The sequence below is a fragment of the Natator depressus genome, chromosome 1 (genome assembly GCF_965152275.1).
Source record: "Natator depressus isolate rNatDep1 chromosome 1, rNatDep2.hap1, whole genome shotgun sequence".
Classification (NCBI taxonomy): Eukaryota; Metazoa; Chordata; order Testudines; family Cheloniidae; genus Natator; species Natator depressus.
In genome coordinates, this window is record NC_134234.1 from 323,630,248 (window position 1) to 323,648,846 (window position 18,599).

Here is an 18,599-nt window from a genome sequence, read left to right on the forward strand (position 1 = left end):
AATGATGGCACAGTTAAGACTCTGTGATATCTTATACTGCAAGGGCAAGTGAGAATGAATAAAAATGAGCCAGGAAGAAAGGGTAATAGGGAAAATCAAAAGGAGGAAGTAGCCTTATAGGGAAAGAGTGGGGGAGGGAGGAGGAAGAAGAACAGGAATGAGCACTGGGGAAAAGGAGGTGGGAGGACAGAGGATTTCTCACATGACATACAGATTGTGTAAACCATGTGGTCACAGGCTGAAGCCTTTAATTTATGTACATTTCGTGTCTCCTTATACTGACTTCTGAGTTTGTCTATCCTCCTTCTAGATGACACAGAGAGCAGCAAAGACAGAGCCTCCCTGGAATCAAGGGTAGGGGACAGGAACACAATAAAAGCAGTTATATAAATGTACAGTCATGTAAGGCAAATGGAAGAAAATAGCACAGCAGTTTGGCAAGCATGTTACAAGATAAAAATAGCTAACATAGTACAACGGTCATGCACTACAGTTTGTAATTTGCAAGAATTGGGCAAAATCCTCCCTAAGTAGACTACTTCCACAACTTTGTACTGTTTTTTGTTTTATGTTTTGTAAAGTTGAAGCATGAACTGAATGCAGTTTGCAATGGGTGTAACCAGAGAACAGTTCTCATCAGAACTTTTTTTTTTTTAGTTTTTCTTTGGTAGTTCTCTTGGGATAAAATGTGGGAAATAAAAAGCATAAACAAACCTGGACTTGTATGTTCGCATCTCCCAGATGGGCTATTATTTACTCTTAGGGTTCAATTATGGCTCCTAAGATGCACATGGGGAAGGGAGGAAACACTCTTTCGAGTAGCAGTACCTGGAAGCATTATGATTTTGAAATGCCTCCTGGGCACTAGGAGGAAGAACAGGGAGAGTACCCTTGCTACAGCTGTTCAAAAGGAACAGTGGTACTTTCCATTATGCAGGAAACCTGGTACACAGAGGGTGGGACGACAATGCCTTTCCATTCAGTCGGGCCCTTTCTGGGGCCTCTGAATGCTGCTGGAGGTTCCCTGATGTCAAATTATGGCTACCCTTGTGCACTGGAAGAGGGGGAAGAGCTCCCTGTCCTCTTCCCACTGTCAGTGCAGTCACTTTGAAACCACTCTAATTTTGTTTATAGATTTATTGGCATATGTAAAAGTAGCTTTACTGGAGTAAAACCAGTCAAAACTAGGCTCTGCTGCTACAATAATTTAAGTATGTACTTAACTTTGTTACTAGGAGCACTCCTATTGATTTCAATTGGAGTATTCATGCTGATAAAATTAAATACATGCAGGAGTTTTTGCAGAATTGGGCTATAAAATGGAGGTGAAATACTGCAAGAATTCTAATTACACTCTTTTTATAATCACAAGAACAAAGAAGTTGTTAGTACTATTTAAAGGACATTAAAGCAAAAACTTTCTAGAACCGTACTGATTTTCTATAACCTACTTAACTATAGAAGAAGTATAACAGCAAAGGAGCAAGAACATTAAACTTTGTCACTGAATTAAAAATAAGTAAACAAACCTTTTCTTTTGCAATCCAATGTTTGTTTGGGAAATACATAAATATGACAGAGAGAGGAATCAAATTCTGGTTTGACAACTTCAGGCTTTGCTGCTGCTATATTTTTGGGGTCCAGTCTTTCCTCTTCACTACATAGACGTTCAGCTTTTATCTGCTTTAGCTTTTGATCTTTCAGTTCTATTGGGTGTACACACTTGGCATAATTTCCCAAATTCCTGTTTGTTGGAACCTGCAACATTGTAATAAGAGTTTCCATCTCACAGGTGCAATGCCAAGGATTATCATAAAGACGCAGGTAGTTTAGAAGGGGCATATAAATAAAAACTTCCTCTGATAAAATCTGAATCTGGTTATGCTGAAGTAAGAGTGTGGTAAGTTTGTTTAAACCAAAAAAAGCCTCACTTTCAATTTTTGATATATCATTCTGTTGTAAATCCAGACTTTTTAGTGTTTTATACTTGGAAAACATATTATTCTTCAGTTTGCGAATCCTGTTCCTTGCTAGCAGCATGTGTCTTAAATCCTCAGGCCAATCAGGAGACGCAAAAGTCAGTTTTCTTTCTTGGCAATCTAAGTATTTCTCATGAAGATAAGTATACACATCACAGGGGAGGCCTGGGGCATAACGCTTAACAGTACTCGATGCTTTTCTTAAGCTGTTTGTCCTTCCATTATTTGCTTTGTTTCTCAAACTCCCGTTCCTTGTCTTCCTAAAGTAGGCTGCTTTACAAAATAAAAGTAGTAGTATAATAGTAGCCACTTTCATTCTGACATCCAGCTGGCCCCAATTACTTTCTGTGACAGCTGGAACAGTCAAAGTATTCCTTTGAAATCTGAGTTTGGAGCTAATACTGTTCTGAATCAAGGAGGTACAGCTGGTGTATGTGGAATCCCTGTGTTGGAAGAAAAGAGGAATATTAGAAAGCGTAAAATAGACATTTTCACAGACACTGGTACTTAAAATAAACATTACAAAACCATTCCACTAGATTCACTCAGAACTTGAAAATTTCTCAGACAGGGACATTAAGGTCACTTCTTATGGTTTAATTGTTTTCATGCTCTCTATGATCCACTTTCATTCACTTTGATTAAATTTAGCAAACTGTCAAAATACAAGGCTAGATTCTAGCTGGCTTTCGTTTAGGTGCACATACAGATTCAGGGGAAGGGCACAAGGAGTCCTTTGCCCCATTTGCCCTCTGCAGAATAAAGCACAGTCCCAGTCCCTGGTGTCATGGGCATGCAAGGACTCTCCCCTCCTAGCACACAAGGAGTGCAAATCATCCCAGAGGAACTGGCCAGCTGGGGAGAGTGGAGAATGCCCTCATTCTTAAGGGATGGTAAAGCATGTGAACTTCCCATGTGTTCTGTGGAGGCATAATCCCTCCTAGAGTTCCCTTTGGGGTGATGCAGCTTTGTATGGTCCCTACTCAGGGCTGTGTACTGAGTATACAATGTGGTAAAATCCTGTTTTGGCAGGGACTCATTAAACCCTGAGGTTCTCTCAATATCTGCCGTTTACTCCTCTTACATGATTCCAGCTGTTTGCTGGCCAAAGAGGGCCGGATGTGACTTCCTCTGGATCCTGTTCAGTATTGTTTATGAGTCAGCTGCAGGGCAATGCATGATTCCCTTGGCCTGTGCACGGTGTCTCTGCAGGATGCAGAGTTCTTTTTGGTCTGAAAACTTTGAACAAATCCCAGTTTTCAACACATACCATTGTATAGTAGTTTTGTGTACCACCAATCCATCATTGTGGTCTCAAAGGCCTTGTCTTCACTAGGAAAAAGGAGTGTTCTTAACACAAGTTACCTAACATGAGGTAAAATTCTATTGAAGGCAGTTTGTAGTTTATACATGAGTTAGCAGGTGAAGATAAAGACTATGGGAAAGCCTGTAATGTACCTTGACCTGCTAACTCATGTTAAAACTACAAACAGTCTGGTCTTCAATAAGATTTTACCTTGTGCTAGTTAACTCGAGTGAAGAACCCTCCTTTTTTGCTAATGAGGATGCACCCAAAAAGTACAATCTTTAAAGGGTAGAATAAGTCGCTGTTTCATTATCACTGACTTATTTGTAATTTTTCTTTATTTAGATCAGAAATCCAAAGTTTAAAACTTAGTTTTATAATAGAAAATGAAAAAGGTTGTCTTTAAAAGTATAATTTAGTTGTTTCTTGCTAAAATAAAAAAGATTTATGTTGCTCCTGGATATAATTATTTTGTTGGCAAAGCCTCTGAATAGCTTCTCCATTTTATTTCTGCACCTGACAACTCACTCCTCATATCAACATTCTAGTAAAACACATAAATATCTTTAACAAATGAACATTATAACTAGATCCCTGTGACATTCTTTTTATTTTTTATCATTTTTTGTGAATTCTTTTGTTTTATCCAATAAAAATTTTGTTTTATTTCTTATTACATTTACATTAATAAAAAAGTCACATACCCATATATAAATCAAAACAGTATATAAATCACAGTTTATCTATACAACACATTTTATTAACATTACTCATTATTCCATGCCTTGAGACACTCACCAACCCCCATGACAGCTAGCCACCCCAAAATATCCCAGACAGCTCCTTAGGGTTCCCCTCTTGAAATTTACCTAGTACTACAGCTTCTAAATAACCCAACTTCTCCATGCCCACTCACTGACACAAACCTCATGGGACACCCCGGATCTTCCCAACCCCTATGACTTCCTTCACCAGTCCCCCCACCCCAATCCCCCTCTGTATCCCCAGGTTTCTCTATGGCCCCTTATATATTTCGCCTCTCCCATTGAACCTCAATCTCCCCAAGCTCCAGAAACCCCTCCCCATTATCCCTTAAATATTCCTCCTCATCCATTGTGCACCATAACCCCATCCCCCATTGGTCCCAGGGACACCTCTCCTATTCTCCTCCCCCACTGAGCCCCAACCCTCCCCCCATTAGCCTCTTCCATGAGAAAGTCAGGGTCCTGCCCCTGTGGGGTGGGAGGCCCTGGGGGGGAAGCTATAGAGTAAGCCAGCCCCACATTCACACCGGAACAGCAGCTCCTATCCTGCAGGGCAGGACCTGGCTCCCCACTCCAGCTGGCCCTTGAGGTTACAGTACACTCAGGTTTGGCTCCTCTGTCTTGATGAGAGAGGGGCAACTGGGCCAAATTTGAGTGAGTGGCACTGCAATTCCAATCTGACCAATCTGCCCTCCCATTATGATGGAGGGGTGGCCAGGCCAAAGCTGAGCAGCGTTGTGACCCCGTGTGCCAGGTCACAGCACCTGCAGTAGGGAGCTGGGCGCAACCCTATAGGGGAGGAGCTGCCACTGCAGGCTGAGTTTCATTTTATGTCATTTTTATGTTCATTTTTGTTTTATTTCTTTATTTTGCATTTGCGAAATACATAGGGTTCCAATTATTATTACTGCTTTTGTCCATTACATTCTGTGAAAAATAAAAGGAATTTTATTTATTAGTTTTTGGGAATCAGATGTTGTTCACTCTGACTAGGGTTGCCAGCAGTCCCATATTACAAGGTATGTCCCTAATTTAAATAGAAAGTTGCCTATCCCATACTAAATCAGTATGGAACGCTTTTTATCCCACATTTCAACAGCGGTGAGCCAGTACTCATGGGTGCATCTTTCCACTTTCCTCCCTGGCCCTTCAGTGCTGCATGGGGAAAGCAGATGGGGCCATGCTCAAGGGCCAGGATTGGGAGGGGAGTGGAAAGATGCACCGTGAGTACTGCCCCCTTCTGGACAGGTTCCTCTGTCGACTCCAGCTCTTGAGCACAGCCCCATCTACTTTCCCTGTGCAAGCTCCACGTGGCAGGGCAAGTGGATGGGGATATGTGCCCCGGACCTGTACTGAAGGATCAGGAATCAGGATCAGGAAGGGGCTCTGTCTGGCAGGGTCTCTGCCAATGTCCCCAACAGGGTGCACAGCACTGTAGCAGGCAAAGCAATTGCAGCCTCCAACTCGGCTCCTGGCACCCAAGCAGATCCTGAACAGGAGTCACAGCAGCTGCTGGCTCAGCACCGGAGGCCCTGGGTTCTCTGCTGCATCCAGAGCTGGAGAGAGAGAAACCCTAGGAAGCCTGGGGGTGGAGGAAAAGGGACTTGTCCCCAGAGGTTCAAGTCAAGATTGGGGACATCTGAAGTCTGTCCTGTATTTTTAAATATAATATTGGCAACCCTAACTCTGACTGATTGTTCTAATCATGGCTATTACAACTGGGATGCTCTGTATTATTTGGAACCAAGCTACACAAGCTCCAGAAGGTCTCTGATACTGGCAAATCCAAGGGAAGTCCTAAATGGACAAAAGAGGAATCTGGGAGAAGATAGCTAAGAAATGTGATTTATCTAAGTACTCTATTTCCCTTCAGTCCCCTAGGACTGAATTGGGGAAAAACAGCACAGACTCTCCCCGGGTTACGCAAGACCCGACTTATGCAAATTCACACTTATGGAAAAAGTACTGTAAGCTAGAAGTAGGAGGGTTTTTTTGTTTTTGTTTTTTGCGTAACGTTCGGGTATACGTTTTTGACTTACGCAAAATTTGAGTAATGCAAGACTTTTTGAATCAGAACGATTGCGTAAGTCGGGGAGTGTCTGTAGTGGTACTAAGCTCTGCCTACATACTAAACTTCACTCTGTTATGGCACCAACATGAGATCCTATTCTCAATAGATTGTGCAGCTCTTCCTGACATGATGTTTTATCTTTCTTGTCCTGTATATCAAATGTTGACATTTTAATTGTTTTAATTAGGCTCTGGAGTTAACACTCTGTTTAGATGAAATGGAGCAGTTCACACTGCTCAGAGCTATTTTTTTCAGACTGTCTGCAGTTGCAAGGAGATGTCATTGTGTCAGTTTACACTTAATTCCCATTTAAAAGGTTCTTTGCAACCATAAAGTCTAGAGATTTAATTTTTAAAATATAGGCATAGATTCTGTAGCCAATGATGACAACTAATATGAAGTATCAGCATACCTTAGTTCAGGTTCTGTTTTCCCCCTGCCATCTGTAGAAGCGAGGTGTATTGTGGTTTTAGGATTGGGATATAGGAGCGCATACAGATGGCATGACATTCCTGTAGCTTAGCAATCATGGAGCTAATTTTAACTGGATGGAATTTTTTGAGTTGGCAGGTCCCTCTTAACAGCATTGTGTTTTATTCGTTCAAAGGGCTTTGAGTAAGATAGTATACCAAGACTTTAGTTGAAGTCATTGTTTTCCTAGAGAGGAATGTAGAGACGTAATGTTGGATTAATTTTTGACTGCAGGTAAAAGCATATGTTTGGCGGCCCCTTTTTCAGTTGTATTATGTGAGAATTATTTAAAAGATTTTCAAAATATTTCTTTCAGAGTAACAGCCGTGTTAGTCTGTATTCGCAAGAAGAAAAGGAGTACTTGTGGCACCTTAGAGACTAACCAATTTATTTGAGCATGAGCTTTCGTGAGCTACAGCTCACTTCATCTGTGGTCAATATAAACATCTCATATTGAATCTCCCACATCAAATGTCTGCCTCAGGCTGAATTTATTTATTTAAGTATTTTAAAAATCAGAATCGGATCAGCCATTTCTGAGAATGAGAACAAGGAAAAATACATCGTTTGCCCTTGTTGAAAAAAAATCTTACAACTATTTAATTGAGCAACTCCATGCTTTGGAGCAGGGACTTGAAATTTGGCAGGAGAGTTGTCTTTGTATCAGAGATGTGTCTTTTGCTGCTCCTGTGAAAATCAACCTGATTTTGGCCAAATTTTAAGCCTCTGAAAAAATCATAGTTCACACATTCTTAGAAGAGATTTGTTAGAGTTTGGCAGCTAAATTTTCTGAAGATCACATGCCTTAGGGGATGAGGAGGACTTTTTCTGCAGTTCCTCCTTCTGGCTGCCAGGGGCCGCTGCGGTCTGAGGATCTGAGATCAGGGAGACTATTTCCATGTGCTCTCAATATTCCTGTGGAAAACATAGTATATAATCATGTAGTTAAATATTGTATCATAATGCATATGCACAAGAGAGCTGAATTAAGATTGGATAGGCAACCTTAATTCTGGCATTTCCTAACTTTTGAGTCCTTGACTTTATAAGCTTATCGTTCTTTTAACATAATATTTTAATGTAGTATGGGACATGAATCATCATGCCTCAGGACATAAGCCAGCCACTAACTGATAGGGGGCTGAAAACAACTTTTCTGATGAGTAAGTTATTCCATAAATGTCTTCTGCCTGGTTTCTTGGACTTTCCCCTGAATTATCTGGTACTGGCCATTGTCAGGGACAGGACACTGAGGTAGATGGACTGCTGGTCTGATCCAGACAATTCCAACTGTTAATCTTTAACTCTAATATTAAGTTTATTTTTTATTTTAGGTGAATGTAAAAATTTGCAAGACTTGAATGTCTCCGAATGCCAGGGATTAAATGTAAGTACTACCAATTTTTGTCACAAAATTCAAATTATATAGAGGTGGGGATGGGATTTTCAAAAAAGTGCCTAAATGAATTAGGAATACAAGTTTTATGGGACTTATGCTCCTAATTCACTTAGGTGCATTTGAAAATGCAACTGTGGACTTCAATAATAGTCAGATTTTAGTCAGACTAAATTAGGGTTCTAATTTTGTTTTATACAGTGCCAGAAAAAATGGTTTATCAGACATGGATTCTTTTTAACAATGGCTTTTAAATCTTTATCAGTTATGGGAAAGGTTCACGGTTTACTGTGTGTTTAAAGTTGGCAAGAAATTCCAAGCCATTTTGTAGTATCCAAATATTTACTTACAACTACGCTTTCTAATAATTTACTGGATAATGCATGTGAGTATTTTTTATAATTGTTTTGCCTAAATTGACAAGATAAGTACAGTTAATATTCTTCAAAATTAAGTAATCCTGAATAGATACTCTCTCTAAGATTCTTATTCCATTATTGCATGGAGTTGGAAGTGTCCTCTTAAAGTTCTAAACATTTCTGAAACCCTCCAGTGGAAAGGTGTGTGTATTATATAAACACTACATAGCCTCCAGGCAGTCCCTTCTTTTTCCTGTTGTCTGGAGGAGGAGCATTCCTTGTGGTTCATGGGAAATACATTTTGTCTTTTAGTTTTCCTAAATCATTTTCAAATCTAATTGGCTCCTGTTAGACATTTTCAATACCCCATTCTGAGGAAAAATACTTTCTGCATAAGATTGAGTTTGAAACAAGATTATTTTTATGCCAGTTTGTATTTTCTTATCTTGAAAACAAGGCCAATATTTTCTGTATATTGCATAGTTTATTAATACTGTATTATACAGATATTTTAGTATGTGTAGGTGAAGTTTTCTTATAGTACTTCATTTGCATTGGATAAAGTAATCTGTGGGCCACATTATCCACAGATGGTGTGAATTGGTGTAGCTCAGTTGATTTACATGGAACTATGCCTGTGTACGGCAGCTAAGTATCTGGTCTTATTTGTAAACAAGAACCGCTTAGAAGTGGTCTGATTGCAACTATAAAATATCCTTTACTGATCATCACCAGTGGTATAAAGTCTGTCATTGAAAAGGTCCTATTCTTCGATCAATAATCTTAATTTTTAGAATTAAATATGAGCTCTTGCAATTTAACCTCTCAATTCTTAATTTTATAAGATGTTAATTTTGTATATTCTTCCAAAATTCCTCTCTGACGTGATATGAGAAGTCTACCACGTGATATGAGAATTCTCTTCCTCCTGCTTTTAAGAATATCCTGCAGAGGTCTCGTTACACTAACTGGTTGGAGCATAAAAATATCACTTAGGTTTAGTTTCCTGTGACAATGGCATATCTGATCATGCTGCATGTAAGAGAATCATACTGACACTATTATCTTTAATATGCAATTGCACATTCAGGTCCTTACCTAACCTGACATCTTGTCAGATTGAATTATCTTTCTGGTTTTGGAATATTAGACTCAGGAGAAGGGATTTTATGCAGGATTATTTACCTTTGGAAAACTAGTATGAAATGTATAATTGGTGTTCTTCAAAAGGAGCAGCCTAGTGGTAAAACATTTTAGTTTCGTGTTTACTCACTTACCTGTTTTCTCTCAAGAGGTTTGTTTTTACTATGGTTATAAAGTTAGAGTACCTCATGATGGCTTAGATCGAAAACATCAGATATTTTGTAACTAATAAGTAATACTGTCATAAATATAAAGGGAAGGGTAAACCCCTTTAAAATCCCTCCTGGCCAGAGGAAATCTCCTCTCACCTGTAAAGGGTTAAGAAGCTAAAGGTAACCTCGCTGGCACCTGACCAAAATGACCAATGAGGAGACAAGATACTTTCAAAAGCTGGGAGGAGGGAGAGAAACAAAGGGTCTGTGTGTCTGTCTATATTCTGTCTTTGCCGGGGATAGATCAGGAATGGAGTCTTAGAACTTTTAGTAAGTAATCTAGCTAGGTACGTGTTAGATTATGATTTCTTTAAATGGCTGAGAAAAGAATTGTGCTGAATAGAATAACTATTTCTGTCTGTGTATCTTTTTTGTAACTTAAGGTTTTGCCTAGAGGGGTTCTCTATGTTTTGAATCTAATTACCTTGTAAGGTATCTACCATCCTGATTTTACAGGAGGGATTTCTTATTTCTAATTACTTCTATTTTTATTAAAAGTCTTCTTGTAAGAAAACTGAATGGTTTTTCATTGTTCTCAGATCCAAGGGTTTGGGTCTGTGGTCACCTATGCAAATTGGTGAGGCTTTTTATCCAACATTTCCCAGGAAAGGGGGGGTGCAAGTGTTGGGAGGATTGTTCATTGTTCTTAGGATCCAAGGGTCTGGGTCTGTAGTCACCTAGGCAAATTGGTGAGGCTTTTTACCAAACCTTGTCCAGAAAGTGGGGTGCAAGGTTTTGGGAAGTATTTTGGGGGGAAAGACGTGTCCAAACAGCTCTTCCCCAGTAACCAGTATTTGTTTGGTGGTGGTAGCGGCCAATCCAAGGACAAAGGGTGGAATATTTTGTACCTTGGGGAAGTTTTGACCTAAGCTGGTAAAGATAAGCTTAGGAGGTTTTTCATGCAGGTCCCCACATCTGTACCCTAGAGTTCAGAGTGGGGGAGGAACCTTGACAAATACTTTATGAGAAATCCTGACTCCAACAAGAAGAAATTTCTGGAAACTTTGGGAAAGTACTTACTCAACATATTAGTTAGTGTGAATCTATGAGGTATAATACCTTGAGAGAACAATGAAAATTACTTCTTTTTAGGAGTTCGGGGTTTAAGATTTCTTTAGCTCTGATTTTACCTTTTTTTAAAGACATAAGTTGTAAAGATGCTTACTTTTATCTTTTTACTCTTTAATAGTTATTTTAAAAGATTTCCACTGAAAAATGAGGATCTGAGAGTGGTGAAAACCAGTGTAGTCTAATAGTTCAGATGTGCGCACACTGCTATCGTTACCTCTCAGCTGCATTAAGACATACTTTGAGATGGAAAAGCAAATATTCATTTTATTCTAGCTATTTCTTAAGTGAGCTGAATAGCAGAGATATGAATAGAATAATAAAACAATAAGATCAATGAAGGAATAGTCAGCTAATTGAACTGCTTGATTACACTTGATAACATTCCTAGCCCTCTAATACTGAACTGGGTGGTTGTCTCCAGTGGTGGAACAGTCTCTGGCTAGACTGTTGTTGTTACCATTTTTCAAATTATATGGTGTAATCATGTATTTTAAAAGCACGTGATAAGTTTTACAGACTTCTCTCAGTTTCACTGCTGTTGGATTTAAATGTAAATTAATATCAATATTTTGATAACCTGGTGTCTGCAATAGTTATAAAACACCCTTTAACCCTACCAGGAGACTCTCATGACGATGTAAGAACTAACGATGTGAGTGAGCATGTCCATTGCATTTGACTAAGGAAATGGACATTTGTAAACAAAAATGGTCAGCTCCTCAGCAGGTGTGAATTGGTGTAGCTCCTTTGAAGTTAGTTGAGTTATGCCAATTTACACCAGGTGAGGATCTGGGCAAAAATGTATAATTATATAAGATACTGATTTCCACACAGTTATTTGATTTGCATACAAAAGTGCGGGTTTTTGCATCTCGAATGGATTTACATATACTTTTTCGGGAACAGCCTCTTGCACCAATGTTTCAAGATTTGCCTCCATATGTCTGTATTCTAATGTAGTTATCATATAGATACATAGAACAAGATAGATAGTGCCACTGTCAAAGAATATTAAAGAAAGGAACTGACTCAAATTAAAAAGAAATTTTGTGGACAGTGAGCATTCTATAATTGATGGACTGGTATGACTAATTAATAAAGCACACTCCGTGGATTTTAGAGAGTTGTCTTAAATTATAGTCTATAGATCTGCTAATTTAGGTCTTAATTCAGCAAAGCACTTAAGCATGTGAATAGTCCCATTGACTTCATTAGGACTACTTGGTTCTTAGTGCCTTCCTGAAGTGGGGGCATAGAAATAGTCATGTTTACAATCAACAAAAATAGTTCCGTAAACATTATAATATAATATTTTCTTTAGAGCATTTTAAGAGAAAATGTTTTTGATCAATACTTTTGTGTTTAATACTTTTACAAAATTAATTCAGTTTTTCTGCTATAGTATAGAGGAGACTTTAGGTACACTAAAATACAAACAAATTCTAATTTGACATACTTTGACAAGTGATTTTTTTATTATTATTCAGGATGAATCAATGAGACTTATATCAGAAGGTTGTCCAGCTCTTCTCTATTTAAATCTGTCATACACAGATATTACTAATGGAACACTAAAACTGTTATCAAGGTAAAAATATCTCCTCCTACATTTAGATTAGTAAGAAACAAAAGTCATATGTGCTCTACAAAAATATGAGTTTTAGTTATCATTGCAAGAAAATATAACTTTCTCTGAGTATTTTACAGGATTCCTTTTATTTTGTAAAGAACTGAAAAAAGCAATATATATTGTTCTTAGGATTTTTCTCCTTTGTTTGTCTTTTAGTGTCGTAAAACATTTATACTGGGTTAGTTTATAGGTCTTGCTAAGTTTTACAGAAACTTGTGAGTTTGCTAGTCAAACAAAGTTCCTTTGGACAAGCAACACAGTTGCTCATTGTTGTGCAACTAACTTGCAAGTTTGCAATGATTATGTAGATCTAGGGTGACCACACATCCTGCTTTTAAAGGGACAGTCCCATATTTAAGCCCTCCCACAGGTGTCTCGACTTTTTCTTAAAAACAGGTGAATTGTCCCATATTTGCTGTCTCCCCTGCATCAGTACTGGCGGTCTTGCTGCTGACTGGATCCCTGCTCGCCAGCCACCTGCCCACCAGCAGTGAGTGTGGGGGGTCCAGTGGCTGACAGTGTGGGGGGGTATGCAAGGCTAGTGGCAGGGTGAAGATGCAGCATGTGGAGCCAGCCGTTCCCCCTGCTGGTGCTGAGTGCAGCTCCCGCTGTGTGCTGGCTGTGTGCCAGCAGGGCCCCACCTTCCGATCCCGTTTCCAGCCAGCACTGTCTGCGTGTTGTGAGCTGTGAAGACCGGTGTATATGGGCAGCAGCTGGTTACATGTCGCCTCTGCTCCCCACCCATTGGTTCTTTACGTGCTCCCCCTCTTACTGTCCTCTCCCTGCTTTGCCCCTTCGCTCCATCCCCCCAGCCCTACTTCTCCTCTGTATCTCCCCCGGCAGGGCGCGTCCGCTCCCAGCGCTGTGCAGAGAACCAGCCCCTGGTCGGAGTGCTCAGCGCACCAACAGCCTGGCTGGCAGTCTCCTTCCTTCCCCCACTGCCTCTGGCTGGGCCAGTGCCCTGGGAAAGGCCAAGACCCTTCGGCCTGGGGCACTGGCCAGGAGGAGCTAAGCCCTGCATGTGCCAAAGCCCCATGCAGCGCTGGCACGGGGAAGCCTCTCTGCCTCTCAGTTAAGCTCTGGGGTGGCAGCAGTGGGGAGCGATTTCCAGCTGGTTTGTATCCCGACCCTGCAGGCTTCACAGCAGCCTCCCGGGCAGGGGCTTAGCACCCTCTTCACCCACCCTCCCCCACCTGGGTCCTGCCCCCAGGGAGCGCCTGGCTGCTCCATCCTGTAGGCACCCTCCCCTGCTGAGCCACCTTTCTGGCCAGGTTTGCTGAAGCCCCTGCAGTCAGGTTCCCTGGGCACAATGCATCCTTAGAGCTTAACCCCTTCCTGCCCGCACTGTAGCTGGGAGACAGGAGATGGCTGGGTTATGTCAGTGGCCAGCCTGGAGGTGTTAGCTGTCTTTCGACACTGTGTGGGCAGGAAGGGACAAGCTTCTTCCAGCCACTGGGGAGTAGGGGAGAAGAGATGAGTTCTGCAAAGACATGGGCCAGGTCATCCCTCCTCCACCACCTCCTCTGCGATTGGAAGCAGCTCCCGTCCCTTCCCTCCTGCACAGCGCCAAAAGGCTGCTGCTAGCCACATTCTGGTGTGAACCCTGACAGAAATCTGGGGAGGGGGGCATGTGACCCTGCATGCCTCCCCATGTATTGCCTCGGAAAGATGCAGCGTCAGGTACCAGGAGAGGCGGGTCCATCTCAGGGGCCCAGCTAGGCAAGGAGGGCAGAGAGCACCAGGCAGGAACGGTCGGCTTGGTCGGTCACACCCCCTGTGTGAGAGAGGTGTATGCGAGTGTGTGTGTGTGTGAGTGTGTGTGTGTGTCACCCCTCCCTATGTGAACACTAAAACCTTAAAGATAAGAAGGTAAATAAAAAGAATTCAGCCACACAATATTTATTTTTAAGAGGGGCTCAGTCAACTTGATGTTAATTTTAACATTTGTACTGCATCGTTCTGATGGATTGCCATTGAACTTGCTTGAATATGAGTAATTTTACCATGTGTCCCATATTCAGCATAGGGAAATATGGTCACCCTCTGTAGATCACTAATCAGAAAAGCAGCAACTTTCTGGTTTATAAAGTACAATAAGCCTTTGCTTTCTTTGGCTGGAGAGGAAAACTCTCAAAACTGAATGTGCAGTTTTGAGCTAAAGCATAAGCCCTGATTTGTGCTTTGCAGTCTAGTAACTGGTAAAGTTGCCGACAGTGTATGAAAGAGGAATTTGTCAGTACGCCGTGTGGGGTCGGTTTTTTCACCCATCTCAATGGCTTAGTGGTGATGCACTGCAATGGCAAGTAGAAGAACAAAGTTTAAGCTTTCATCTTGGGCTGTCACCTCCCAGGCCAAATGTGAATGCATTAGATGCACACCTCCTGACAAAAGGCATTCAGCCCTTCGTGTAGCATATCACCAGCCACTTTGGATGATTATATTGTTGACAGCTTCTGAAAGCAGCCCTGTCACTTCAGCAGGAAGGTTAATGACTGTGGTGTAAGGTCTTGGGTATCAGTGGCTTTAAAAGGGGGTGATTATCTGCTCTGAATATATATGACGGACTCCTGGAGAAAAGAAGGAACTATAAGTGAATTTATTATACTGACTACCATTTTCTTTATAATTATCTATTCACCGAGGAGAGATTTTTTTTTTTTGGTACAGATTTTTTGGGGGTAAAGTTTCCGATACCTCAGTAGCATTGTAGTCTAGTGTTGATAGTTATAATTAGGCAGAGGACTAATATTTAGTTTAGATGTGTTCTGTATGTATATATGGTGACCAGATAGCAAATGTGAAAAATCGGGATGGGGATGGGGGGTAATAGGAGCCTATATAAGAAAAAGACCCCAAAATCGGGACTGTCCCTATAAAATCAGGACATCTGGTCACCCTACATGCATATCTATTGAATGAGATGTATTCAGAATTGCTTGGATAGTGATTTTTAAAAAGTAGATACACAGTCAAGCAATCTTGTGATTATTTGTCCTGCCTACTCTACCAAGTTCCTGTTTTGTCCTGTATTTCCTCAAAACAGTCAGTAAGGCATGGTTTTGCTTGAAGCTATCCATTTTGACTTTCTTTATGGCATAGTAGTGGGTTTAAAGAAGTTCAGAGGGAGGGGTTTTTTCAGTTTGTGACTTGAATCCAGCAAAGTTTGCAAATTCCCATTGATCTCTTGAGCATACTCTGGGTCTCGTTAGTCTACAACAGTCATGCAGACACATGTAGAAATAAGGCACTTTGTCTGACAATACGCAAAAAAACACGGAGAATTGTGTATTTAAAGTAGCCATATTTCCTGAACCAAATATTTCTTGGAGAACTACCAAAAAAAAAAAAAAAAAGAAAGGAGCTGCCCAAAGGATGGTTTGAAAGCAAATGCAAAGAATTCACACTATCCAGGTGAACTGTGTTGTAATAGTTCTAGATGAACATCCATTCCTGTTGTGGGAGATGTGTGTTCATCCACCAAACTGGAGGGCTGGAGGACCTACTGTTGGGTAGGTCCAGTCCACTTATCAAAAGAAGCAGTAAAAGAAAGCTGAGTTATTCCAACAGAGCTGTCTCCTTCTTTGATGGTAGTTGTACACGACTTTTCTCCCCCTTGAGAAAACAAAATTTGACTTTTCACAGCAGTGCCACATATTCCTGGAGTGTGTTTTTCTCTGTTGTGCGCATAGTATATGTTGGACATTTGGATTTGCCCTGCAGTAGAGTGATGTCTTGGGAATGTACCAGTCCAGTGCCAGATTCTAGTCTTGCTTCAGGTAGTCTTCCATCCTGCATCCCTGCACGAGTGTTATTCTTTCTATCATTTATGGAAAAGCATGTGGTTTTTTCTCCATATTGGCATAATTTTTGCCTTCTTCTAGTTTCAATTTCTTCATGTTTAAATTTGGAATGGTTTTTCTGGAGTGCCTGCCAGCCTACGTTATCCTGGCTACCCTGGCTTCCTGTTGCCACCAAAAAATTAGAGCCAGCTGCTTCTGTTAATGTGTGGGCAAGACCTACACAGGAACGGATTAGCCAGATTGGTGGATGTCTCCAATATGGGAAACAAAATTTACAAATAAGGTAAAATTTCGTCTTTGTTCGAGTCAATAAAATACTAGAGTTTCATTAATGGCTTTCTCTTGCCTTGCTTACAGTGTTTTTTCCAAAAATGTTTGAAAAATGTCAGTAGCAAACGATCATTCTGAATGAAACTACTAAATGCAACACTTTTTTGCTGAAGACATGTGGACGTAAAGCATACTATAGTTCTTTCTGAGATTAACAGCATGAGGCTTTTGATAGCACTCAAATTTCAGCAGTGTTTCTAGGGATGCTCAAAAAGTGGCAGCTCACAACAGATACTTTCTTTGTAGTTCTCTGAGACAATGTAGCTAACATAAGCGCTGTTAGCGATGGAAATATATGCATCTTGCAGTACTTCCCATACATCTTACTGCTCCATATCAAGGATCCATTATTGGAAAAAACATCAAAAGGGACTGTATTCTTGATGAGCTGGAAGCTGGTTGGCCATTTCACATGTTCCTCTTCCACTCTTTCACTCTATCAAGAGAATTCAGCCTCTGAGTTACACAGCTGATTTAAGATGTTGTGACAAGATGGAATTCCACTTGGTATTTCTCCTTCGATGAAGTTATTTACAGACCTTGCAATATACATGAAGCCTGTCTATCAAGAATAACTATGGAGGATTATTCTGGCAAATTGTTTTAAAACATCACTGTGTTAAGTTCTTGATGCCAAATGATAGACTCAAAGTCACAAAAGCCAAGATTTTAGGATCCATGTCAGATTCAGCCATAAAATAGGATCCAGCACGCAGGCAACTGTAAATCCCTGCTATAAGTTAAAGATCTGTGATTTAGTTTTGTGCTGTTAAGAAAGTTGTCACCTTGAAAATGTCAGAAGAGAGCAGGAAACACACAGATCATAAAAATAGAGGGCAGAGAAAGCGTTACCTAGCAATCTGTAAAGAAAGTTAAGGTGCCTGCAAGAAGTGTTGAGCTGCTACCTGCTCGTTGAAGACATTGATTCCCAGTCTTCAAAATACAATGGAGTGGAAGCTTTCTCTGTGCCTGTCTGAGCTCATTCTGCCTTAGGCAACCAACGCTATAGATGGATCAAAACAAAACTGTCAGAAAACTTCAAAAACATTCTCTTCTTGCAGTGTGTTTCATAAAGACTATGCCTAGGAGTGTATCCTCTGAAAAGCTGATCAACAATGTTGAGCATTTCTAATCTACTTGCTGATGCAGATTACTCCAGTATAATGCAGAAAGGCTTGTGCTTCTAGAAAGTAACTTGGCAATGCTTACATTTCTTTATTAAATATAGAAAGAAATATCTTCCATTTAAAAAGATCTCTGAATTTATTTTCTATTGTCTCTTTTTGATTGTTTTATTTGCCTTTTTTTCTTAATATGAAATTTAATTTTAGCATGTATTTAATGTTTTTGAACAATTACATTATCATTTTTCCTGTTGCTTTCCAACTTCCTATCCCCCTTTTTTCTTCCCAGTTTGATTTAACAGTATGTTTTCTCAATAGACATTCAAAGCATAAAGTGAATTCCCACAACAATGCTGTGAACCACTCCTTAAGTAATCACTTCCAGAGTGGGTATTCCTGCCTCCCTTCAAAATGCCTGGTTTTTGCTGATTTGCCAAACTGGCCTGAGTATATCCCTAAATCTAAATCTCTTACAGAGCAGTATGCCCTAATCCTAATTATATGTTTTGTTTTTTTCTGTAAGCTTTCACTTCTGGTAATTATGGTATTGCAATACTTATTTATTTCCGTTAGAAATTTAGTTCACTATAATTTAGAGTCTTTGATATATTATATGCCTAAGTTTGCATAATAAAAACTTGAATAGATTTAGAGAGTACAAATTCATACAATACACTTTAAATTTTCCATGTACATAGTTTGCCACTGTTCCTTTATCTAATATTTGGTGTAAATAATCAAGTATTTTTGAAAAATAACTGAGTTAAACTTCATTTAGAGAAGATTGAATTCTATGATATGCATTAGTTTTGTATCTCTTTCCACTTTAAATTTGTTTTAATAGCATGTTTTAAAAATGTGAATAGAAATGATTACATGACCACAGAAGGTTTAACAGTATGTTTAATCCCTATATGCTTTTAATATTCTTTGATAGAGTTCT

The 18,599-nt window shown here is 40.0% G+C and overlaps 2 protein-coding genes across 2 annotated transcripts in view; one reads left to right on the forward strand and one right to left on the reverse strand.

Moving 5' to 3' along the window:
• FBXL13 (F-box and leucine rich repeat protein 13) overlaps positions 1–18,599 on the forward strand; it is a 177,214-nt gene that overhangs the window by 76,660 nt on the left and 81,955 nt on the right. The window contains exons 10-11 of the mRNA XM_074942528.1: positions 7,926–7,978; positions 12,260–12,360. Coding sequence (XP_074798629.1) covers positions 7,926–7,978; positions 12,260–12,360 — 154 coding nt within the window. The remainder of the gene's footprint in view (positions 1–7,925; positions 7,979–12,259; positions 12,361–18,599) is intronic.
• Positions 1–18,599, reverse strand: part of LRRC17 (leucine rich repeat containing 17) — a 28,431-nt gene that overhangs the window by 9,224 nt on the left and 608 nt on the right. The window contains exon 2 of the mRNA XM_074942534.1: positions 1,530–2,422. Within this exon, the coding sequence (XP_074798635.1) occupies positions 1,530–2,295 (766 nt within the window). The 5' untranslated portion in view covers positions 2,296–2,422. The remainder of the gene's footprint in view (positions 1–1,529; positions 2,423–18,599) is intronic.